The sequence below is a fragment of the Bombyx mori genome, chromosome 16, assembly GCF_030269925.1.
Source record: "Bombyx mori chromosome 16, ASM3026992v2".
NCBI lineage: Eukaryota > Metazoa > Arthropoda > Insecta > Lepidoptera > Bombycidae > Bombyx > Bombyx mori.
In genome coordinates this window covers 9,166,111-9,193,699 of record NC_085122.1, presented here as the reverse complement: position 1 = coordinate 9,193,699, position 27,589 = coordinate 9,166,111, and the positions used below count along the sequence as shown (strand labels likewise).

General features: G+C 36.2%; 1 protein-coding gene across 5 annotated transcripts in view; it reads left to right on the top strand.

Moving 5' to 3' along the window:
• Positions 1 to 27,589, top strand: part of LOC101745193 (unconventional myosin-XVIIIa) — a 302,806-nt gene that overhangs the window by 218,884 nt on the left and 56,333 nt on the right. For all 5 annotated transcript variants that reach the window (XM_038016603.2, XM_038016604.2, XM_062673020.1 and 2 more), the window contains one exon: positions 27,078 to 27,350. In XM_038016603.2, coding sequence (XP_037872531.1) covers positions 27,078 to 27,350 — 273 coding nt within the window. The remainder of the gene's footprint in view (positions 1 to 27,077; positions 27,351 to 27,589) is intronic.

The following is a 27,589-nucleotide window of genomic DNA, read 5'->3' as shown; positions in this document are numbered from 1 at the left end:
AACAACTAATCCTTATCAAGGTACAACTTATCTATATATATATAAAAATGGATTGCTGTTCGTTAGTCTCGCTAGAACTCGAGAACGGCTGGACCGATTTGGCTAATTTTGGTCTTGAATTATTTATGGAAGTCCAGAGAAGGTTTAAAAGGTAGATAAATATGAAAATGCTCGGAATTAAATAAAAATAACAATTTCGTTTTCCCTTTGATGTGTTCCCCATCGTCGGACGGATTTCTGAACGAATCCAAGAATGAATACAAGAACGGTTCAACTGGTACTTAAGTTAGCTATCTGATCTTATAAACATCGCCTATGGCCTATGTTTAGTAGTGGACAACTATGGGCAAATGATGATAGACAGCGGCATGATTGCATATATCAATCTCGACACACGAAATAGATATCGCAATTGTTTATACTATTATATAAACCTACAGTAGTTTTTACGGATGTTCCGTTATAACTACTGAACCATGTATCCGATTGACTTGAAACTTGATATCCATGTAGAAAATACATGTAATTAATGGATAGGCTAATATTTATATGAGTGTTGGACTCCCTAATAATAAATGATTAATAACGTTCATTTTAAATGCGCAGCGAAGCAGGCGAGTACAGCTAGTATTGTATAATGTTTGTTACACTGGAATCCGAGTGCATGCTTCGAAGTAGGAATTAGTAGAATAGAGGCTTATGTTGTTTTCGTATTAAATTCAGTAAACATTTAAATACACTACAAAGATTTATTCTTAGCCAGTAATTTTTTTATTTTATTTAGAAAGTACTTTTCTTTTCCTTAATATAAGTTTCATAGGTCGCTTACATAGATAAAATTTTTAAAATAATCACGCCAAAGTTTTATTATTTTAAACCATCTACTGTCTCATACAAAAATGTAGCTAGCTGTTAATAATGGTCGCATCTAGTAAATTTTTAGGCGCAATGTAGCGCACAGAGTGAACACATCACACACATTAGTCAGGTCGTTATTGTGTTACCTTCTATTGAGTGTAGGAGGTTTTATTCACCGTCTGGGAATGCTACGATGAAAGGGCTTTCGGCAATTAAAAAAAAATACAGCTTTGACGACTATTGATAGTTGAGCGATTCCTTGAGTATCAAAATTCCAAACAGTTTATATTAATCCAATTACTTCATAATATCTATCTATCCAATTACTTCTGTATATGTAATTCAGAAACGTTATTAGATTTAATGAAAATTCGTAGAAGATCTGACATAAGATACAGTACTAGATTAAGTTTAAGGATTACAGTACTGATTGGTAGATTCCCATTCTATTATACAATTGAAACATGGACTTGTCGTGTGTTTTTTGTATTACATATTTGATAAATAATGTTTTGGATAATGTGTAGGTTATATCAGACCGCCGTGATTGAAACGCTAGGTCTGCAAACTTGCTGAATAGATTTTTTTTTATATTTCCATTTTCTTCTACTGTGTTATTACCTATATCCTATTATTTTATTTTGTCATTCAGCGCTTTCGTCGAGAGAAAACGATGAGAAGCCATTGTTTGTTCACTTACGCGTTGCACGTAAAAAGGTTTAATTACTACGAAACTAACTGCCTAGAGTCAAGTCTATCGAGGCACTCTAGTTATAATCTGACGAGAGTACTAAGACTTTAATAAGTATTTAATTGAATGCTTACATTAAGAAAGTCTTTGTCTTTTCGGATTTGACATTTTATTATCTATATATTAATACGTGAAGCAAAAACTTTGTATCCCTTTTTACGAAGCTTGCACGGACGGAGGAGTATGAAATTTTCCACACTTATAGAGAATATAGAGAAGAAGTGCACAATGCTAATATTTTTTTAAATAATGCATAAAAGATACATTAAATCAATAAAGAAAACATTACACACACTACCATGTATTTGACACACACACATATACTCTTTGTTTATTGTCAAACTTTTGTTATTGCTTAAAGTTAGTGGTCAAATTGAGAATAGGTTAGTATTGTTTATTGTCTATAGTGTAGTCTTGGCGAAATCTGTAACAATAGGACCATAATAATGTTGAAACTTATAATTTCAATTAATTATAGACGAATTTCGACTACTGCGGGACGACTAGTGAATAATAAAAATATATTCGATTGTGGTTTTTGTAGGAAACAATATTAATAGGAATGCCTAAAAAACTGAATTATAGCATAATGAATATGAATAGGAATTATAGCGTAATGATGCTATAATTGTCACGACCTAAAATTGAATAGCTATAAAATTTCAACGGAATTTGTTGAGTAAATTTTGGAACGAATAAGACATTATGTAACTTGGATTCGACCAACTAACAAAATCGTTGACACTAATATTTAGGGTCATATTACGTACATTTCACATTTTCTCATATTAATAAAAAAAATTTAATTGCTTTTGTGAGTGGACGATCTCACGGCCCACCTGATGTTAAGTGGTCACCGGAGCCCATAGACATCTACAACTGCCGCCAACCTTGAGATAATAGTTCTAAGGTCTCAGTTTTTACAATACAACGGCTGCCCCACCCTTCAAACATACGCATTACTGCTTCACGGCAGAAATAGGCAGGGTGGTGTTACCTACCTGTGCGGACTCACAAGACGTCCTAGCAACAGAAAAAAAAGTGTGTTCGCCAAATTATGTATACTTACAAAGATATAAAAATGTAATGTGTATGTGAACTTAGTTTAGCCCTTTTTAAAACATCATGGCTGACAAATGTCTATCGCGCATTTCTGTAGGTAAGTATCAGGTTCGAGCAACGTTGAAGGATTAGAGTTATTTTACAAACAAGGACTGCGAGTCACAAGTAATTAGCGTTTTAGTTAGAACGTTAATAGTTGAAATAATAGTTCCGCCACCGGAGTAGAGTTCATCCATAATACCTGGAGCATATGGTTCATCCACAGTGCGTTTCCAGAGATCTTTTTTGCCACGTACCATCCGGCTTTGGAATGAGTTGCCCTCCACGGTGTTTCCCCAGCGCTATGACACGTCCTTTTTCAAACGAGGCTTGTGGATAGTACTTAACGTTAAGCAGCGACTTGGCTCTGCCCCTGACATTGCTGACGTCCATGGACGACGGTAACCACACCCCATCAGATGGACCGTATGCTCGTCTGCCTTAAAAGTGCAATAAAAAAAGTTTCTTTATCGAAACTTTATGTGAGACCAGCAACTAGCCAACTTTTATCTTGTACGTACCTCGGCCAAAATGGAACGTCTTACTCCGAGACTATTAGTATTGTAAATCGATTTTCATTGAAGATTTATTTTATGATTACGATTCTATTTAAATATTTATCGAGTGATGTTTAAAAGTTGGAGTTTTGTAACGGTTACGTGCGATTCAACTTCTTTTTTTCAACACCGTCGAACAAGATCAAAGCTGTTTATTGAGTTTTTTTTTTTATTGCTTAGATGGGTGGACGAGCTCACAGCCCACCTGGTGTTAAGTGGTTACTGGAGCCCATACACATCTACGACGTAAATGCGCCACCCACCTTGAGATATAAGTTCTAAGATTTCAGTATAGTTACAACGGCTATCCCACCCTTCAAACCGAAACGCATTACTGCTTCACGACAGAAATAGGCGGGGTGGTGGTACCTACCCGTGCGGACTCACAAGAGGTCCTACCACCAGTAAATAAATCGCTTATCGCTTGTGGCATGGCCGCTGATGAACTATTGGTATTTGTTGAAGCCGCTCTCCCGCGGTTTGCGCCGGAAACGGACTGTCAGTTCTTATTTGATAATCTCGAATCGACTACACTCGTAACACCTGTTCATTACTCGGGCTTGTTCAAGATAAAACGTTAAAACTTATTGACTTTGATACGTGATCTCTGTGTCCGGTATCTTCTTTTTTTTTATTGCCCTTGTAGGCAGACGAGCATACGGCCCACCTGATGGTGAGTGGTTACCGTCGCCCATGGACTTCAGCAATGCCAGGGGCAGAGCCAAGCTGCTGCCTACCGAAATGGAAATCTGTGTTTCGGTCGAAATACGCATACCCTAAACATATTTTAACACGCTTTATATTAGCTTCACTTGTATACATGTATGTATGTTTTGTATGTTTGTAACTGACTCATTTAGACGCGATTTTGACCCACTTTAAACGGCCAGATTTCATTCAAACTTTGTAGATTTATCGAGGACCGATGACAATACACTAATTTGATAAGATTATTCCATTATTCAATTTGCAAAATAAGATTTTTTTGCCAATTTATATAATTTTTATCTATAGTCGAATTGATGTTAAAATACTTAATAGTTTTAAAAATACGCTTTTATATAAAATTAAACTAAAAAATAGAAAATATTTTTTTATAAAATTTCAATTTCAATTTTAATTTTATTATTACTTGCTTCCTCTAGTAGTTGCTTAGTAATTGAAAAGGATAAATTTACGCAATGTTCCAATGATGCGGTACGATGATAACCAATTTCATTCTGATAGGTAAGTGGTCGGTGCTTAAGTAATTACGTATTCGTGTGTGTCACAAGTGAGTCTATTTAAACCGATGTACCGTTTGATTTGATCCCGACCAATTAACACGAAGCGAGGTCTCGTTGTCTTCATTAATATTTCTCTTAAGTAAGGCTTGTTTCATACTGTAGTATATTTTAAAATATGTATAAACCAAAAGGCATAATGTTGCATCTTTTGAAGTTTAGCTTAATCCAAAATTCTTATTTTTTGGTAAACTTGTGTATGTATTTTTTTTATTTTTCAAATTTAATACTTTAAAGTTTGCGCTTGAAAAGACGTACGTTTGTCCTTTTCTGGACTAAAAGAAAGGTTAAGAGGTTTAATTTTCTAAACTGATAGAATATATGTTTATAACTCGTTCGAAGTATAAAACTAATTTTCTTAAAAGGTTTAGTTACGCCCCTTCAATTCTAAAAGCGGGACATGTAAACTATTCAGAAGTATCAATCGTCTTTTTACGAACACAGCTATCATAATAATGTGAATATATTGACTGCCCAATATAGAACTATGAATCAGAGATGATTAAATAATCTACAAATTTTCTAGAGATGCTGTATCACTCTGGTTTCTAAACTTGCCACTAAATTTGACTTAGGTATGTTAAATGTAAGTATTTACTTTACTTTTACTCACATAATTTACGTAACTAAATGTATACTTAGAAATTGCGCCATTATAGATTTTGTACGATGCCTGAGGCGAAGATTTAAGTTCTTTAATGATTTGTGAAAGAACTAATTTGGCTTTATTTTTCACTTTATGTAATCTGAAAACATGTAGAATGCTTTAAAATGCCTTTTAGTTTTCTTTTCCTTTGTGAACGAGATGCTTAGCGATCTCATAAAATACAAATGACCCTGAAACTTATAATTGTAACAATTTGAAATAACGTTTCTAATTAATTAACAAAAGCAATACTGTTTAGTATAGTATTCTTAGTAGGGAATTTTCTAATCCAGAACCCTTGTGGGAAATTATTCATTAAGGCGTACACTTTTAGTCCCTGTCGAGTGTAGTATTTTTGATAGCGGAAGCTTTACAATATGATAAAAAACGTGTTGGGGTTACAGAATTTGCATGTGCAAGAATGTACTTTTTTTATGGTTGAAGAATTACTGGTGGCACGGAGGCCTTTCCAGTTTCACCACGACAGGTGGGCGAGCAAAGGCTCAGCCAGAAGGGGTGGGATTTGCTAATCGCTGCCCGAACGCCTCCGAAGGAGATCTAACAGCTCAAGAGGAACTGTTTCGCGCATGAATCTACTATCGGATCGGAATCGCGACCCGGAGAAGATCCGGCGAGAAACTCAGCGAGCTGATGCATGGGTTAGGTTGCACGTCGAACTCTTTGCCGAGTTCGACGAGTACGGTTACCGGGGTCCCTAAGCCTGCTCCTAGTGTTGGATCTGAAGGCGTCTAATGCAAAGGGTAGATCGAACTTACAATCCTATGGTCATTTTTTCCAATCGTCTCTCATGAAAAAAAGGTCGAGACAGTACTCTGAAATGCTACAGCGTGCTAGCCTATACCTAGAGATTATTTTTCCACGAATGATTTTTGTATGACATGCCTATAGAGATTATTCTTCCACGAATGATTTCAGTGTGACATGCCTATAGAGATTATTCTTCCACGAATGATTTCTGTATGACATTCCATAACAATTGTGCACGCAGCATAACAGAAGTCGTACCCGATTTCTCGGCTTATCCTCGTCGCGGTCACGGCTAGTATAATTACCGCGTCGCGTTACGGCACATTATGCACCAACTCACATCTCACCCTAGTTGTTATTCATCGTGTGTCTTGTGCGCATATTATGTACCCTTTTATTTGTGTTGTGCTTATTGAATGTATGTGTTAAATTATAGATTTAAATTAATTATTACATTATGTAACAAAACATTAGATTTGTATATAATCTCAAATGAATAGTTATATGGATCGTGTTAACCTAAATGCGACTAGTTCAGATATATACGTAAACCAAAACATGAATATATAGGAAAAGATTTTTTAAACATTTGTTAAGCAATTAAGCTTAGTGGTTGGTGAGTTTAACTGTGAAACGTACTAATTTGGAAATGCGAATACATTTATTTTAGCCCACCGAGTTTCTCGTCGGATCTTCTCAGTGGGTCGCGATTCCGATCCGGTGGTAGATTCCGCGAAGCACTGCTCTTGCTAGGGCTAGTGTTGGCAAATTCGCTCAGGTTGAGCCCGTGAGCTCACCTACCCCACCCTTAGGCTACCAGCGAATAGGTAGGCAATAAAAATAAAAACATTTTATTTACCAGGTCACCGTTACATGTGCTAACCCGAATACATTAAAATTTAATGTCCAATGATTCCAGATTCTCGTAACCGGCTAACCGTGTTCCTTGGCACAAGCGTAACTATTTCATTCGGGGGAAAACGTCGACGTGTTTAGTTTCATGTTTTTTTTTCTTTCTTTTTTTAAATAGTTAACCAGGTTACGCGATTGATCTAGAAAAATATTTTGATTTTGTTTGTTTGTTTGTTATCTTTAACCTGATTCGTTAATGCACATTAGCTTTTCTTGGATATGTATGAAACGGATGACGCGCGGAATATCTCTAGCGAATGGTTGATTTTTAAATGCTATTTATTATTTTATATAATATTTTCTACGGTGTGCTAGTTGTAGACATAATTAAAATTACTTTTACAGCTTAATCTCGCTTTTTATATTGTCATTGTTATCATTTTTAATTGTCTCACAACATCATCCTTCATTTCCCAATTAAATATAGATTAATCTTAAGCAATCAATCAAATGTAATCAAATTAATTAGTTATATAATTTTTTGTTTTTGTTAATGCACTGTCGATTGCACCTATAATTGAGGTGACATCTGCCATGAACTTTTCTCAATTTGTCAATATTTTGTATTGATAATCACTTTGTTGGTGCAACTTAATAAATAAATAAGTTATAAAATATTATTTTCGTTGTCTTGAATACTTTAGTTTTCATGGTTCCTATAGTAGATATGTTTTTTTTATAAGCGTGATGTAACTAAAAAGTATTTAGAGGACAGCCGTATTGCAAACTAGCTTTGCATATTAGAAATTGCAATTGAATTTGAACAACCACAATAACATTGTCAAACATTCCACGTCGTAACAGCGGCCAATAAATTATGTCAAGTCGGGTGCAATAAATTACATTAATCGTTAATTCATTGAACCTGCGTCGATAAGTTATTGTAAATGATTTGTCACACGTCTCCTGGGCGCCTGTGCTGCGTACTGACATTGACTTTCTTCGCACCGGCGATTGATAGGACGATGCGGAGGCACCGAAGCGCCGCGCACATGCACGCCGCTCGTCGTGACGCGCGCGCGCTTCCACGGACCGCGACCGCCCGCCTGCCGGGGCCGCGACATGCCCGCAGTGAAAGTATTCAACATATTCGGCGGGCAGAAGCCGACCGAGAAGAACCCGCCGGCCTCACCCCCCTCGCAACAGGGAGCCGCCCAAAAGTTCTACAGGACTTTTTCAGTCGCTCCAGAAGTCTCGGTCGAGCACAAGGGCTCGAAAGTGACCGCGATAGCCGCTTGCCTAGAAAAGAAAATAAGTGAGTCCCCCGTGAAAGTCAGCAGTGAGGTGAAAATTACTAAAAACAATGTTTGTTGTTCCGGTGTAAAAGATAAGCCTAAAGCGAGAGCGCGTCAACGCGTATACGAGAATGTAAACATAGTGACGGTGCCTGGTAATGAAACAAATGACGACAGACTACTTGAAGAAAATAAAGGATACTGTTCGATTTATGAAAACGTGACAGTTGTGAACAAACAGCTTGATCATCGTGTGTCCGAAACGAAACACATTTCTGAATCTAAACTTACTAGAGCTTTGGAATCGTTCGATAAATTACTGTCTGAGTTCTCATCAAACATTTCGTTGAACTCTGAACTGAAATCAGTTAAAAGTGAATTTAATCCGCCTAAACTTCAAAAATCTAAAACGTGTAGTATCATCGAATCTCATTGCATTTTAAAGAAAGCCAATTCTGATCCTGAAAACACTAAAACTCGAAGTCGTGTCTCCAGGAATAATTCCATAGAAAAAACTACTAGTCTTTGGAACTTAGACGATATGAAGGGAAAAGAGTTAAGTGCTCCACTGGTACCTCTGTCCCCTAAAACTAACGACAAGATGAAACCAGATAAATATGCTACGTATAAAGTTTCTTCAAAGGGCGTATCACGGTCAAACTGTCTTAAAACTGAAGATTTAAAAAAACTTGACGTTAAGACAAGAATACTCAAGAAAACCCTATCTAATCCACCGTCGACACCCGTCCCGGTTGTAACTAAAACGAAGCCGCTGACAAAAAAAGTCGAGAAAAAAGTGAACGACCCAAAGAAAATAAAACCCAAAACGTGTACAGATAATGGATCGTTAAATATGAAGACGAATTTAGAAAGTAAAACGCCCCAAAAATCACAAATGCAGAAAGCCAAAAGTGTGTGGGAAATAGGAAATGAAATGGCTCTAATTACCCCTATTCTAGAAAGGACAAAATCTACGACTTCTATCACGGGTTCTCCTAGTAAGATCCCGGTGATTAGGAGTCAAATATCGCTCAACAAGTTCAGTAGTACCAGAGCTCTATTTTCTCCCACTCCGGTTGATCTATATCAAGTAGACCAGGCCAAGGAGTGTGCTCAGAAAAAGAAACCGATTACCGCACGGAAGGCAACGGAAAAGTCAGATAACTTTAATACAAAACAGGTCAGACAAAAATCACAAGTCAACATCAAAGTTGAAGGAAAACGACAAAGCGAGAAAATTAAAAAAGATACCGACGTCAAAAAACTGGTTTCGTCTCCGAAATCATTAAGGAAAGATTATACAGACGAAATTAATGCAATACGAGTAAAACTGCAGCAGAAAAAAAACAATAAAAGAGATCTTATCGTTGTTGTGCCGGATGCCAAACGCAACGACAATAAACCGCTCGGAATTGATTCGACATTGTCGCCCGTCAAGTCGATCGTAAAAAAGCTGGAGCTGAAGACTGCTTCGGAGTTGAACACAGATCAGAATCAGTTCACGAATTGTAAAGTCATACCGCCGGTGCACAAAGAAGTATGCGTGGCGAATACAACATTCCACAATCACTTGAGCACACTCGTAGGCCGCCAAATCAAATACGTAGAGTCGAGAGATGATTCTAAAACGTGCTCTCAAGTCGAGAAGCTTACATTAAACAAAGACTGCGATGAGAAGATATCAGATACGCACTCAGACTGCAGCGATGACTCGGGTCACGTTTCCAACGACGCTGCGAATGATAACGAACAGACTTTCGATAACGTACGCGATGTGAGCCCGGTAGTGATTAGCGTCGACGAGGTGGATTGCAAACCTTTCGACGGACCCCAACAGTTTGGGATAGATTTGTCTGAGAATGCCAAGACTGTGTGTCCCGTGCGGCCGGCGAGGCGCTGCGGGCGCTCCAACGAGGTCGCTAGCGGTACCCACGCCACCGACACTCCGAAAGCGGACGAACAGGTACGCGACACTATTAACATATCGATTATTATTATCGATAACAACAAATTACAGGTGCCGGCTACAGCCCGCCGGTGTCGACATGCGGTCATTCGGATCGCAACAGATACTAAATCTTACGGCCACTATATCAACTAGTCTAACGAGATCGACGACTTGAAAGCTATCCGTAAATCGCTTTCCTGTTGACAACATTTACTGCGCTCGTGTCAAAGAACCCTAAATTAATTCAAGCGACTTTAAACACACATTATATTATTTAAATAGAACCACTAAACTTTGATTTACGTTTTTGGGTATTGTTCATTCTAATAAAACTAGATGATGACCGAAGTTTACTCGGTTTTTTTTTTATAACGCCATCTTTTTGTGTCTTTAAAGCGGTTAGTTGCCATCAATTAAGAAAAATAGTATTATTATTCGCCAATAGATGTCGGGAAGAGTTGATTATTGAAAACACGAATAAAACAACATTTTCTGAAAATAAATCTTAGCTAGATCGATTTATCGCCCCCGAAATCCTCTGTATACTAAATTTTATGAAAATCGTTGGAGCCATTTCCGAGATTCAGATTTTATATATACATATATACAAGAATTGCTCGTTTAAAGGTATAAGATAAAAGAAACATGATGAGAAATTTAAAAATGATTTACTTTAAAAAGTGTTGTATCAATTTCTACACGTACAATGTACTCGTTAAATATTCATTTGGTAATAAAATTGTAAATTAGCGTTCACAGCTCTGCATTACTCAGCAGCTGAGCACACGAATTCCGAGATTTCTCATTCTCGATCGAGATTACAATGTCATATTAATAAGGCATAAACAGCCCTGTTCGTAACTCATATTTTCGTAACTCATTTTAACGGCCGTCTGGTGTAGTGGTAAGTGACATGGTCACTACGCAAGGGGGTCGCGGATTCGAATCCCACCAAGGGAAGTTATTAGTAGGGTTATGGGATGTATCTTAAATATATGTATGTGTATAATAAAAATCATACATTTATTTCCGTTATCTGGTACCTGTAACACAAGTTCTTTACGAACTTATCACGGGACCAGTTAACGTGGTGTGGTTGTTAGTAAATATATTTATTTATTTTATTTATAACTAGCGACCCGCCCTCGCTTCGCTTCGGAAACATTAAAACACACATGAAATAAAAAAAAAAATTAAAAAAAAATTAAAAAAAGTAGCCTATGTTCATCAGGGACAATGTCGGCTTCTAATGGAAAAAGAATTTTTCAAATCGGTCCAGTAGTTTCGGAGCCTATTCGAAACAAACAAACAAACAAATCTTTCCTCTTTATAATATTAGTATAGAAGTATAGAGTATAGATATAGATAGTGTATAGATAGAGTAATTAAAAACAAAGTTTCATATCGCTTTCATTATACGTATCGATGTATCGAAAGTATCTTTCGGCCCATATAAATATTATTGACATGTCAAAACCGCGATCGAATGTTATGTAACACTCCACACCGGTGTCGATTGTTACTTAATCGCTAAATTTGCATAAACTTATGTACCGGTGTACTACGGAATCTTTCGTTACGTAACCGTGTGAATTCTTATGTGATTAAAAAAAAAAACATTCCGTTATTTTCGTCGAGAGTTAATTAATCGACTGGAATGATTGATCTCGAATATTTTTAAATTTTTTATTGGCCTCAATATAGACGCTAACTTACTGTTCGGCTCGTACGTATTACTGGTGGTAGGACCTCTTGTGAGTCCGCGCGGGTGGGTACCACCACCCTGCCTGTTTCTGCCGTGAAGCAGTAATGCGTTTCGGTTTGAAGGGTGGGGCAGCCGTTGTGACTATACTTGAGACCTCAGAACTTGTATCTCAAGGTGGGTGGCGCATTTACGTTGTGGATGTCTATGGGCTCCAGTAACCACTTAACACCAGGTGGGCTGTGAGCTCGTCCACCCATCTAAGCAAAAAAAAAGTGTATCTAAATGTTTCGCGTATAATTAGTTGGAATTTTTTTTGGCGTTTCTACCCGTATCGTTGGTTACCGCGTAACCCAGTTTGCTTGCATAATAATATGCACACCGCTTTCTATGAAAGTGATAAATGTAATGAACTAATTAATTATGGGTGGAGAGCAACTTAACAGCAAATTATGCTGTATGTAAAAGTACTGTACTGGGTGTAAGAAGTACTCTCTGTAGCCCTATGAGTAGGTTACGATAATGTGTATGTCTGGTCTCTCTAAGACCACCTTGCATTATTCTAGTTACGTGACATCAGTTGTCTTATTTCTTTTAGTATGTTTTATTGGAAGTATAATATATATAAAATAAATTATCGTACTCCTAAGCTACGAAAGGTACACGGTATTTCCGCGGTGTTAAGACTTAGTTCGCAGTAACTCCTGAATTTGTTATTGTGCGTATGAGCGATGTTGATATTGAAGTGTGTCTGTGTGCTTAGTGCGAGTTTTTAACGTTTTCGATAGCGTAAGAATTAACTCAAATTTGTATGCAATTGGAACAACGACCATAGCGGCAAACGTTCCAATCCATACAAATATTTAGTTAACTTTTACGCTATCGGGAACGTTCAAAAATTCGCACTAAGCACACTGATGGTTTGACGGTAAAGATAGGCCAGACGGTATAACGTTACCTTTACGGACTCACAAAATGCTCTATCATCAATAATATGCGCACCATTATGAAAGAATTTTAATGTCATTCGACACTTACAGGTGCATTGCTAAGGTCACATCTCGCACCGATTTTGTTCGTTCACGCTTTTACTTTCACCGTCGATTACGTCGCGTTGCGCTGTTTATATTTTTATTTACTCTCATGAAGATTGGCAAACGAGTTCGCGACCGACACGGGTCGGGTTGGGCGGTTTCGGAAGGCTTTTCACAATAGTAATAATAATAGGAATGCCGCTACCTTCTTTGAGATATGTTTTGGCAATTTCGCAAATTCTCAAACGTATTGGAACTGTGGCTATCCTTCCAAAAGATAAACACGATTCTTTAGTGGCGGAAAGAGCTAGTGGTGATGAGGCGGTTTAGAATCTCGACTCTAAAACTATGATGGTACAGAAAAAGAAAACAAGTATATACTGTTTCGTGACAACACATAATTTTGCAATGCATGCTTTAAATTCACGTTATTTATTAGTATCTCATTCGAACATTGTTTAATGCCGGATATTGAGCAAAAAAGAATAAAACTTTCTTTGACTCTATCAGCATATCGAGGGGTGAATGGCTTTTTATTTTATGCGACATTTCGCATAATACCCGACAATTATCTTTGTAATTAAAGGTCCGTTTTATTTGATATTAGTATCAGCAATTTGATGTTTTTAATTGAACTTCAATTAAGATTCCCTCATTCAAATAGCTGAAGAAATTTTGCTATTTAAACGGCCGTCTGGTGTAATGGTAAGTGGGTAAGTGACATGGTCACTACACAAGGGGGTCGCGGGTTCGAATCCCGCCAAGGAAAGATATTTGTATGATAAATATAAAATGTCTTTTCCAGGCTTATGGATGTATATTAAATATATGTATGTGTATAATAAAAATCTTACATTGATTTCCGTTATCTGATACCTGTAACACAAGTTCTTTACGAACTTACCACGGGACCAGTTAACGTGGCGTGATTGTTAGTAAATATTTATTTATTTATATATTTTTCCAAATTTTAAACTTTAAATTGCTCTCCTGCAAAGTTGCAAAAATGTTGCTTAAACCAAACAGCCTTTCATATCATAAACAGCTATTTGTGTACAACTACGATCACCAGTACAGAGAATTAAAATTCCATTGCTACCGCTGAACTTGGGATGCGTATCCTTGAATTCGTCGTTCTAAACGATTTCTTTTGCTTTTTTTTTTGAACGCGATGCTTGTCCTCGGCGCGTCGTGATGCAAATAAAACGCCTATCACTTTCGGCTTGTGACTTTCTCGCATGACTGTGTGCAAATATTACGCGGGGACGAGTGCTGGATACGAATTGGAGAAGAAATTCTATGTACACGCATTGCGATTAGGCTCATTGAATAATCCAGCGACGAATACTTGTTACCAATGTTAATAGTTTTCGAACGAACTAGAGGTCCCGCAGTAGTCGAAATTCGACTATAATTAATTGGAATTGTAAGTTTGTACACTATTACGATTGTATTTTATACTTCTATTATCACAAATTTTGCCAAGTCTACACTAAAAAGAAAATTAATAAAGACAAACAATATTTAATCTATTCTCAATTTGACCACAGACGTCAAGAACAAAAGTTTGACAATAAATAGTATGCATGCGTGTGTGCGTCAAATACATTGTATGTAGTGTGTGTAATGTTTTCTTTATTGATTTAATGTATCTTTTATGCATTATTTTTAAAAAATATTAGCATTGTGCACTTCTTTTCTATATTCTCTATAGGTGTGGAAAATTTCATACTCATCCGTCCGCGCAATTTTCGTAAAAAGGGATACGAAGTTTTTGCTTCACGTATTAAGATATAGATGACGTCTAGTTTGTTGGTAGTTTAAATGCTTGGCAAATCTTCTTTAGTTTTTAACATTGTTGCTTTTGATTTTTATATTTTTCAGAATCGTACGTAAGGTGACGTTAGATGGTTACATGAGGCATAGATATTGACTTGAATAGCATAGCATAGAATTTAAGTTTTTTTTTTTGTTGCTTAGTTGGGTGGACGAGCTCACAGCCCACCTGGTGTTAAGTGGTTACAGAATCCAAGTCTTAATTGGATTGTAAAATGAATTTCTGAACAGCTGACCGGTACGATGTCGTCGCGGCTAATGAATAGTATTGTAGGGAACTGACACGCACTACTACAATTGAGATAGGAATTAAGGTAGGAAATTAAGATTTAGATACTAATACCACCGGTCAATTATGTGTAGTAGTAGGGGTAAACAATTTCGGTACCTACCGATTAATAGTCGGACGGACTTATCTATTCGGATGCATGTTTTGTGTATTACAATTAATACGGTCACGTTTGCCATTTTGTACGAGATTGCTTTCCAAATTGTACATTAAGAGTGTTTCACGTCGCGTTTACGGGACATGCGCATCACGTACACCTGCTTTCGCCAATGATACGCGGCGAAAGCCGTGGTGGTCCTTACCGGCGAGACGTAATGAATCGAATTTACGTAACCGTTTTCGTCCGTGTTTCGATAATTTATAGCCATTGTTTTACGAAATTCGATTCTTAATTTCGTTATGTTTAATTTTATTGTTTCGGCACGTGATTGAATTAGTATTTGAATATCCTAATGGTTGGATTTTCATACACACTTGTACCACATTAAATACATATGTTAATGTTGTAACTTTTTAGATGACTATTTTTCCCTTGCTCCATTTTATTTATGTGGGTCCTCTCGGCTTTCCAAATCTTTCAAATCAAATCAAACTTTATTAGCTACAAGCGGCCTCCGGCTCCGGCTCCGCTCGGGTCTTTAACAACAATTTCAACGATATTTGACGTTGTTTTATTTTTTTAAATAAAAGAAGACTTATTGCGTCATTACTATAATAGTTAGACATATGCTGTCTCGACACTTTTTGTAAATAATAATGTGTTCTACAAAGTCTTAGTACATTATTTTATTCTACCATCAATAGTTTTAGCAGGGCATGGGTTACATTATTGGAGTTTTAGTAAGGATCCCTATTTTTTTTTTTCAAAAAAGATTATAGCCTATGTCACTCGGAAATAGCGTAGCTTCCAAACAGTGAAATAATTTTTCAAATCGGTTCAGTAGTTTCGGAGCCTATTCAATACAAACAAACAAACAAACAAACAAACAAACAAACAAATCTTTCCTCTTTATAATATTATTATATTATATTAGCTAAAACACGGTTTACAAAGTTGTTGATCGTAATTTTATAGAACAGCGTATTTCTACCATGTCGGCGTGCAAATGTTATTCAAAATTATTTACATTAAATGCAGCCAGTAAATATATTAATTAATTAAAATATTAAACAACAAAATAAATTCATTGAATAATAATTAATTATTTATGTCATAAAACGAAAACAAAGAACAAAAAGAAGCGAATTTAAAATTAACATAATGATTTATCATTTAAAAAATCGTTAACTGTATAATAACATCTTAAGGTTAATAATTTTTTCAAGTTCTTTTCGTTCTTTCGTTTTTAAATATCCAGTCAAATTTAAAGTTTACAAAAAATTTAAGTTCCCAACTAATTTGTTGAGTTCGTATACGCCTAAATTAAATTCTAGTTTCCAAATTTAGGGTAATAAACACCAACAAAAAATTACTTCATAATGAGTCTTCGGGTCCTTAATTTAAGGTTATTTATTTAAGAAAACAATTCGATGACTAATCCTGAATATGTTCGGTCGGCTACTCGTTAACAAGACATTTATATTGTCGACGGCGCGGGTGATGGTATTATTTGAGTCGACTATTATCAAAGCCGGCAATGTGACTTTTGGACAATTATTGGTAAATCAGAAAAACGAATTATTGACTTTGTATTCCATTGGCAGTCACAAAACTCTTCTGAACGACATCTTAGATAAATAACAGGTTAAGTATTAACCTTTATTTAATGCAGGTTTTGAACCGTATTCTTTGAAGGAGACGATTATATTCAAATCAATCGGTATTGACATATCAATAACATTTTTTTGTCCAAATGCACAGATTGCCACCTTTGATAATAGACGACTCATTTCTACCAACAAATAAAACACACCCAAAAAGGGCTAGTACAAAAATAAAGCAGTAGAGACATTAAAAATATCGACAGCATTCCACATCAATCAACTGATAGTTCTATCGACTAGTGTTCTTGTGCTGTAGTGAAAGATTTCACTTTAATATATTCTCTAACGGCAATCATTTTTGGATCCATATCAATCATCGCGGCTATAATTATTAACTTTTCCTCTCGTAGGTTAGCTCTCCGGATCCCATTACAATAGTGGCAATCAATGTAGGTGCGGTTGGTTTTATTACGAGTTTTTTGTTTTGTTTTGCGTCCATTGCTCGTGTAACTGTTTTGCGTTTAGATACAAGTTTGATTAATGTTAATGCTTCCTTTTGTGTGCATTAATTGTTTTTCTTGTATATTGATGATTGGTTATTATCATCTCTTTAAATATAGTCTATTGCTTTCTATTCTAACCTTTTTTTATTATTATTGCATAGATGGGTGGACGAGCTCACAGGCCACCTGGTGTTAAGTGGTTACTGGAGCCCATAGACGTCTATAACGTAAATGCGCCACGCACCTTGAGATATAAGTTCTAAGGTCTCAGTATAGTTACAACCCCGCCCTTCAAGCCGAAACGCATTACTGCTTCGCGGTAGAAATAGGCAGGGTGGTGGTACCTACCCGCGCGGACTCACAAGATGTCCTACCACCACTCTTATCTATATTCTAATAGGACTTAGGATTTACCTCAATAAAAGTCGGGAGCTCGTTGTTAAAACTCTTAGTGGGTTGACGAATTGGGTTTTAATTACATACAAACTGAATTTTGATTCTAAAACTGGTTTTCCTCGTGAATTTCAAAAGTCTGATATGAGTTTGCGATAAAATTGTATTCAAAAGTAAATAGTGAAATCGTAAAAATAAAATAATTAAGGAAACATCAAGTATCACGAAGTATTTTCTCATTACCGAATTGACTGAAACCTTTACCGCTTTCGTCTAGTATTTGAAATTAATTATTTTTTTCTTTCTTAATTTAGTGGCTACTTTTCTCAAAAAAACGACCATATGTGTTGCATGATCACATTTTATCGCATCAAATTTAAAATGTAATACTCAAATTTCACATTAGAATTCTCACGGGTATTACTTTATTATATCTACGATAATATTCTAGAGACAAATATGATGAATAGATAAATTATATTGTCGTTGGAATTTTGCAACGATAAGTAATACTATACTGATATTATTAGGTATATATTAAAAGAAAAATTGAGACCTTGTGACTAAGTGTAACAGAACTAACAAGAAAATGTATTTTGCGATTGTTATACTGTATTTCGGTTACGCTAAAATCATTTTGATATGTTTTAGACGACGTCTTATGAACTTTGATCAGCGGACAAACTCAGGGCCCACCTGATGCTTAGCGGTTAATGGAGCCTGTAGACAAACAACAGGTTAAATACCGCTGCCCATATCGCGACATGCAATCGAAATGTAGTGATTATTTGAAAACATTGTTTCCTTTTAATTTGAACTTTTTGTTGTATGTGTTTGGAAATGAGGCCGTCCACGCAAAAGTGGCCTAAGCTTACCATAGGTATTATGGAGCAATGAGGTTTACGTTTTCATTAATTTGAATCTCAGTACCCAAAAAAAACAATACGCGCAAAAATAATGTATACAAAGCCATCTGTTATCTATGGGTGAAACTATGGATAGGCCGGTTTTTCATCAAAATTTATTATATTTTAAATAAATTGCAATATATATAATTATAAACATGATTATGAAAAATTGTGGGTTAGGCTACTTTTGCGCTGACGGCCTCAAATATAGTCTAGTTTGTTTTCAAACACACTACTCTAAATTGATTAGATTATCTATTTCATTGGTTTGTTTATTAATAGCTTGTTCTCGACATTACTATCACGATTTTCATTACATTTATTTCATTTAATTATCATATTTCTCGACATTTATTACTACGATTGCTTTTGTAAAATTTAGTTCAAGACGATTGTCTTATTGCGTTCTATTTAGTAACGTGTAGGCAGCAGTAGATTTTTCATAACATACATAATATATTTTCCAAATTTCTCACAACATGTTGTCGGCGCCACGACCACCAGCCCTCTCGGTCGGCAGGCTATCCGAAGCCCTGCCTAGATGGCGCCGGTTAGAATGGTCTGTCCTACGGAATACCCCGTTGGGTCAGAACCAGCGTGGGTTGAGGATAGCCGGCCTTCCATCACCCGGATGCTCATGCATAAAACGCATGTAACTTTTTTCGCTTAGAATACGTCTTTAAATTTTTAAGTGCTATTTTTCTATATGCCAAACGTAAATTCTACTAAAGGAACATGTTCTCCGTCGTCCAATGTTAAATTATGAAAAACTTGTTTAAATTAGACAAAAAAAAATAGACGGTTTTTATATTCGTTTGAATTCGTATTTAATTTATACAATTTTTTACTTGGAACGTTTCAAGGAACTTTACGTAATAATTACGATAAACATTTTCGAAAACAACAAAGAGATTTTAAATAGTTCTTAAAGCAATCCGTTGTTAAATATGTTTCGAAAAAAAATTTAAAAAGTTCTTAAAGATAGTGTAATAGATAAAGAAGTGAATAAAGATAAACTTATTCAGTAGGCATGATCTACGCTGGAACTGGTTGGGTGGATAGAAAACACTATCCTGTTTGTTTCTGTAGTTTGTTGGCGGTACTATTTTTTTTATTTTTTTTATTGCTTATATGGGTGGACGAGCTCACGGCCCACCTGGTGTTAAGTGGTTACCGGAGCCCATAGACATCTAAAAAGTTCTAAGGTCTCAGTATAGTAGTTACAACGGATGGCCCACCCTTCAAACCGAAACGCAGTACTGCTTCACGGCAGAAATAGGCAGGGTGGTGATACCTACCCGTGCGGACTCCCAAAACGTCCCCAGTAAAAAACCGTCATAAATATCAGTTGACATTTCGAACTCGCGTCTCGAGTTGGCGCCACTCGTCTTGTGATGTCCATGAGCTCCATAATCACTTAATATCAGATCGGCTTCGATATAACAACATTTAAAATGACAATAAAATGGAAAAATCATTGTGTTTCGCGTTTGAAAATTACCAACACAATAAATTAAAGTCTAGAAAAATAGTTTTTATTTTTAAACAATTTAAAAGCTCTAGAAATTATTATTTGTTAGATAAAGTTGAAAAACAACTAATGAGTCGACTTTCTTAGTAAATGCAGCATTTAATGTTGTTCCTTAGCAAATTTCTGTAGCTAGAAAGCTAAGATATTCATAAAATTATACATTAGAACAGAGGCTTCGCTTTATATTAAAGTCATAAATTAGTGATATTTTCTAAACACGACTTGGATATACATGATTTCAATTATTCAAATCCAAATTAGTGGTATTTTATTATATGTTTATCTATAACTACTATTTTTAGGATTAGATGTCTTTAAAGGTTTAAAAGTCATAGTTGTTAGTTACCTCAAGATAAAAAAAAAGAAATATATACCTACACGAACTCTTATACTACATACAAAGGCGATTTTTGTCATCTTTATAATCGTATAAGTCGACGTGTGGAGTGGCGAGTCTTACTATCCGATGCCACTCCTCCCCTGCTGCCCTACAATATGCAAGGGGTAATGCGTTGCAGCCCTGACCTAATCCGTCACCTTACGAGAGATTTACCGCGTCACTTGGTACTGTCTACTTTAGTAGTCTTACTTTACTTGTCTCTCTAGTACCAGACGCTCGATCGTAGCTATAATTTTTTTCTACCTATGCTGATAGCCTTGAGAGGCTACTTCAGCTTCACCCTAACGTGTAAGTGAGTTCACGGGGCTCAAACCGGAGTGTTGCTAACACTGGCCCTAGCAAGAGCAGTGCTTCGCAGAATCTACCACCGGATCGGAAACGCGACCCACTGAGAATGTCCGGCGAGAAACTCAGTGGGCTGTGTCTATGGGTTAATTCGCTCGTCGAACCCTTGTTACATATTATATACATACATACATAATTCACTAAAACTTATGGATCAGTACTTATGCTTATTAGCCGTTATCTATTTGTATCTTAAAATAGATCGGTACTGTCGTAAATGTCCCTTGGTTGGACTTAGATTCACCCTCGGATCTTATCGGCATCTCTGTGAATGATATTTATAGTCCGAGATTTTTGTGACATTGTTTGTGCCTAAACAATTTCCACACAGGACAATATACTAGGACGGGGTAGTTGTAATTTTTTACACAATAAATGTCATTCGTTTCTTTCCTTGTCATATAAAAACGTACCGCACGTAAACATATTTAGGTCTATCATTCTTAAAATGCGATAGGCACATACGGCATCCGACATTTACATTAATACGTACGAGATGTGGGCACTTCTTTGGTGGCGTCTCCTTATTCGGTTTATTGGACTTGTTTAATTTCCGCTCTGAGCGAACTCTGCACGGGTACACTGTGAAACAAGATAGTTCTAGATTTATCGATTAGAGAAATTGTATCCTGTTACTTTACCGTTTGCAATGTTTGTTTTTTCTTATTGCATAGATGGGTGGACGAGCTCGCAGCCCACCTGGTGTTAAGTGATTGCTGGAGCCCATACACATCTACAACGTAATGCCGCCACCTACCTCGAGATATTAGTTCTAAGGTCTCAGTTTTTACAGTGCCTATTTCTGTTGTGAAGCAGTAATGCGTTTCGGTTTGAAGGGTGGGGCAGCCGTTGTACTTTACTGAGACCTTAGAACTCATATATCAAGGTGTGAGGCTGCATTTGAGTTGTAGATGTCTATGGGCTCCGTTAACCCCTTAACACCATGTGGGCTGTGATATCGTCCACTCATCTAAGCAATAAAAAAATATAGAAGTGATTTTGTAAATTTTCCTCATTTTCCAAAATATGTAATCATTTAATTAACAAAACTACTCGGATGTATTGATTCTGTTTCTTACCGAAATAAATCAACGTGCGATAGAACGATAGGTCCGGCACAGCGAAACGTTCGAGATAAGTCATGCGCAATGAAACGTAATATCGTGTTTACTGTGAAAATTATCGTAATTGGCCGGTTAGGCCCGATCTGCACGCTCCACTTGCCGCCGTGCAAGCTAACTGCACTGCAAATGCAGAAGCCGCCAGTAACTGTTGTTTGTGAACCGGATAAATGCGCTCGCTGCGATTCAGATTCTACTACATACTAATATGTATATAATTTGTAGGAGATTTTATTATTATCTATTTATTATAAGACGCGAAGCAAAAATTTTGAACCGCTTTTTGCGAAAATTGCGCGGATGGAGGAGTATAAAATTTCCCACACTTATAGAGGATATAGAGAAGGAGTGCAGAATGCTAATATGTATATCGAAGCTTGAAAGGCAAACGTGACTAAGCGACAATGCGTGAACTTTACAGTAGACTAATTTAGAGTTGAAATACCTGAAAACAAAATCTATTTTAACGAATCTAGCTGTAGGATTGAAATGATTTTAATAGACCTAGAAATATATCTTTTTTGCGCATCGAATATGGTTATTGCCTATCATTTATGTATAAAGCAGTTATTGTCGCTTAGTCACGTTTGCCTTTCAAGCGTCGATATATATATTTTTTCAAATTATGCCTAAAAAATCAATAACCGAAACATGACACACACTCCCATGTATTTGACACACTCACACGCATATATACTCTTCGTTTATTGTCAAACTTTTGTTATTGTTTAAAGTCTGTGGTCAAATCGAGAATAGATCAATATTGTTTGTCTTTAATATTATTTGTCTATAATGTAGTCTTGGCGAAATCTGTGATTATAGGAGGTAAAATATTAGTCTTTGACAATAGAACCATAATAATGTTCAAACTTATAATTTCAATTAATTATAGTCGAATTTCGACTACCGGGGAACCGCTAGTCTTTTTAAACACGCTAAATTTCCATACCACGAATACTCGAATGAAAACATACAAAATACTTATTATATTCTGAACACGGGTGTTTTTTTAAAAGCTCTAAATAGTAATTCTAATTTGCTTACAAGAATATGGATATATATTTTTTTAGTACTGTAATGATCGACAACCGAAGAAACAAACATAATTGTAACATGAAAGCCATATAAAATATAGTTAAACGACATTGACCTAATAAAATGATGCACAATGGAGTCTTGAATTGAGGAGGACAATTCAATTATGCAAATCACGATAAATTTCACACCTTAATAAATTTATCGATGTGTCCAATTTTGTGTTTTGTAAGTACGTAATTACGAGACATTCCTATATTATTCAGTAGGTATAGTATTTAATAAATAAAAACATATTGGCTGAGTATAGGTGTACGTATTATTTAAGTAAACATTGTTAGGGTGTATTTTATAAGCCCGCACGGGTAGGTATCTGCCATATTGCTAATTTGCTCTAAAGCAGTCATGCTTTTTGAAATGAAAGAACACAAGTGTCATGGTAGTTGGCAGCATTCACTTCGTGATGTCTATAGGCCCCAATAACCACTCTAAATCAGGTGGGTCATGAGGTCGTTCACCTATTTAATAAGAAATGAACTACTAGAATACTTTTATGATTATCTATTTAATAAAGTTTAAATAATTCCTTATTTGAATTTATGGTAATGCGTGAGTTGTTTTTCAGATTTCTTATCGTAAATTTGACTTTAGTTTTATATGTTCGTGTAGCGTCTATGCGCTCTGGTTATCTCATAATCACGAGGGCCGTGTGCTCACATGTCTGCTCGTGATGTCTGCCTAACATCCCTCAGACACAGCCCACTGAGTTTCTCGCCGGATCTTCTCAATGGGTCGCGTTTCCGATCCGGTGGTAGATTCTGCGATGCACGGCTCTTGCTAGGGTTCGCGTTAGCAAGGTCGTCAGGTTTGAGCCCCGTGAGCTCACCTACTAGTTAAGGTTCCGCTGAAATAGCCTCTCAAGGCTATCAGCTTAGGTAGGAAACCACAAAAAAAAAAGCCTAACATAGATAATAACAAAGACTAAAATATTATAAATCCTCAAAACAATAGATTTATTTCAACGCGCTACGCTTGCATCAAATTGAACGCTTTCAAACCGAATTAGCACATACGATTTACACAGTTACTTGACATTTTTTTCATCTCAGTGAATTGTCATAATTATTGAATGTTTTCGCTTGCACACGTGTCTACCTATATTGTTCACGGTTTGTTTGTGCATGTTTGATGCATTTCAGAAGCAATTCAAACCAATTTACATGTCGTAGTCAAAACAAATAACCTATATAAATGTATTTCCAATCTTTCTTGTCCTCGTCGCTTCAAACACGATTACAAATTTATAAACGAAATAAATTTCATTTCTAACAACGTGTACACTAGTATTTCAAATACGGAACTGTAGTAAGGGAAAGAAATGAACTTAATTAAATATTGGTATTGATAACTGTGTAATCCTGTACAAAAAAAAAGTTTAAAAAACTAACCAAATACGCTTTTATAGAAAATCCAACTGAATACTAGAAAATAAATTTTAATAAATTTGAATTAAAAGTTAGTGTAAGAAAAAATGATTTTATTGTAAAAAAGCGTGGGGTGTTTTTCAGGATATTATCAAAATAACCCTTCTTACTCATATCTCTTCATAAAATATTTATAACTACTGATACCATGCGCCCCACGCTTTTTTAGTTGGATTTTCTATAAAAGCGTATTTTGTTAGTTTTTTTAAACTATTATTAATTTTTCATTTTTTAGTTGAATTTAAATTTTTTTTTAAATATTTTATTGTCATCGGTCCTTAATAAGTATACCAAATTTCGAGTTAATCCAACGTTTTGAAGGGGGTCAAAATCATGTTCAAAGATTCCGTTACATACTAAAATACATACGTCTGAAGCTAGTAAAAGCGTATTAATATAATTTCTTCCTGCAATGCAGTAATGAGAAAAATAATATAAATTTTCATTATGTAATATACACAAGTTGAAATTGAAAAGCCTTTTAATTAATAACGACTTATTAATAAGCCTGCTTGTTAATCTTTATAATGGCTTAACGAACTCAATATTAAAATATCGTAAATTTTAAAATGCTTCGTGGGATTAATGATACGCTTATAAACTATTAAAGCACTTATGCCTTTCGTTGTGAAGCTATTGTCAATTTTAGTTCAGTAGACCGGTCTTTTGTTGAATCGTTATTCGATTTACTAATAGCGCTATTGTGTAGTACATTATGTGGTTGAGGCGGTGTGTCGTTCTAGATTTATGGAAAATGCTATAGTACTAATTTTAAACAACATAATTTATGTAGGTAAACGTTTAGTTATTGACAGGTGAAATTTTTACTGATGGTAGGACCTCTTGTGAGTCCGCGCGGGTAGGTACCACCGCCCCGCCTATTTCTGCCGTGAAGCAGTAATGCGTTTCGGTTTGAAGGGTGGGGCAGCCGTTGTAACTATACTTGAGACCTTAGAACTTATATCTCAAGGTGGGTGGCGCATTTACGTCGTAGATGTCTATGGGCTCCAGTAACCACTTAACACCAGGTGGGCTGTGAGCTCGTCCACCCATCTAGCAATAAAAAAAAAATTGTTGAAATTTCAAAAATGAAAATAAATCGTACTATAAACGTAAATAGGCCATTCAAAGTTTTTATTATAAAGTGTTGTTATTTAATGTATTCTTGCAACGTTTACTTTTAATGAGTTCACGTTATGTTAGCGCTGATGCAAGCACCGTGATCACTGCTAGATTGAAGACCGCGAGTGGGATGTTAGGAGCAGCATACCCTCTCTTTCGTCACCCCTGCCCTGTGTGGCAGGGAGGGAGCTTCAGCCCGGGCAGTGGGGTTTGCTCCGAGGCCCGTTCATTTTTACTTCTTACCCTTCTAACTCTCCTCTTTCCTGTACTACTTATACTTTAAGGCAAATTTTTTTTTTTTGTATGGAAACTAACGACTTCTTGTAGCGAATGCGCCTAAACTTCGACGTTAAACACAGAAAATAAAAAAATAAATCATACAAGTCTTTATTTGCTATAGACAAATTGATTAAATTTTATAAATTTGTGGTTTCTGAAAATTTACAAAATCTTTCATTAAAAATAGAATATAGGATAGGTGTTATGTTACTTCCGTCTACAGGAACAATGAGATATTAATCGAAGCGAAACCATCTAGTGGCCGACGCCCGTAAACATTTTGTTGAGTGCTTGAGTTGCTTATCTATTACTAATTTATGTGTATTATCTATGGTGTCCGTTTCTGAAACTTCTGAAACTCGATGACTCGCTCTAACTATGCCTCGGCTTTCTTAGTTTTTTCAGGACAATATATTTTACTTTTTTCCCAAACCTAAGGGTTTCCTTATTAAATTTCCAGATTCATTGTTCGATTTTACACTCTAATTGCGATTTATCTAATCTAACTTTAAGTCGATGTAACAAAAAAAACTATAGCTAAATTAGTAAAAAGCATTGTAAGAGATAAAATAATTAATGACTTTCACAGATTATGTTTAAAAAGACTTTACAAAATCACTGTCTCATTAATTTCACTTGTAACACTGAGGTAACACTTGAATAAGGCTTCCTACATTCAGTCTATGACGTGATGATTAATGACATAACATTCGTTAGCAATTATAATTTGTTGCATTGGAATTTTGTCGTAAAAAACAACTGAAAGCAATACCTTCTGAGATTACGTAAAGATGAGAAAGAGAGAGAGAGAGAGAGAGAGATGACTTTCGTCTTTACGCGTCCGAATTATTACAGATTCGTTACAGTTTCGGGCAAACATAAAAAAATGTATAGTGTTTTGATATGGTTTAGTGCTGAGCTTATTTTCACATATTTTTGTAAAACGATTTTTCAACAAAACCATGCAACAATACATTGCATTTATATCGTTTTACTTACTTAACTTACTGGTGGTAGGACCTTTTGTGAGTCCGCACGGGTAGGTACCACCACCCCGCTTATTTCTGGCGTGAAGCAGTAATGCGTTTCGGCTTGAAGGGCGAACAGACAAAAAATATTTTGGTGTATGTACCGTATATATACTCATCATATGCATGTAGTAAAAAGCGGTTATTTCAATATTACAAACAGACAATCTAATTTTATTTATATGTATAGATAATAGAAATACTTAAAAAATTATCCATACATACATACTAATTGCACGTTTTGCAATCATTAGTATTTATTTTGAAAGGGACATGACGATGATGATTTTCTATTTTGTTTCAGATTATGTTCAGGGGCGGCGTCGTCGGCGGCTTGGACGCGCGTCGAGACGCCGCGCTTGCCCGCGTGCTCGTTCGCCTGCAGGCGAGGGCGCGCGGGTTGCTCGCCCGACGCAAGGCCCAGCGTTTGCGGACGCAGCACACGGCCGCACGGTGCATCCAACGCAACGTGCGGGCCTTCCTCACGGTGCGGGACTGGCCTTGGTGGAGGCTGCTCGTGCGAGTCACGCCCCTGCTCGCCGTGCACAGGACTGAACATCGACTTAAACAAGCACAGGTACGTGTTTGAAGCGGTTGATGATGATGGTTCTTTGGTGATGATTGCAAAAAGTGGAAATGAGTTGCTCGCTCCGGGAATTTCAATATTGCAATAACTGTTACGTTATAATACTCATTGTAAAAATTAATATTTAAGAAAAATTCTAACATTTAAAAAAAAAGAGACATGCCCGCTGAGTTTCTTGCCAATTCTTCTCAGGACAGAGGCTAGTTTTTTGTGAATTGGCGGTAGTTTCT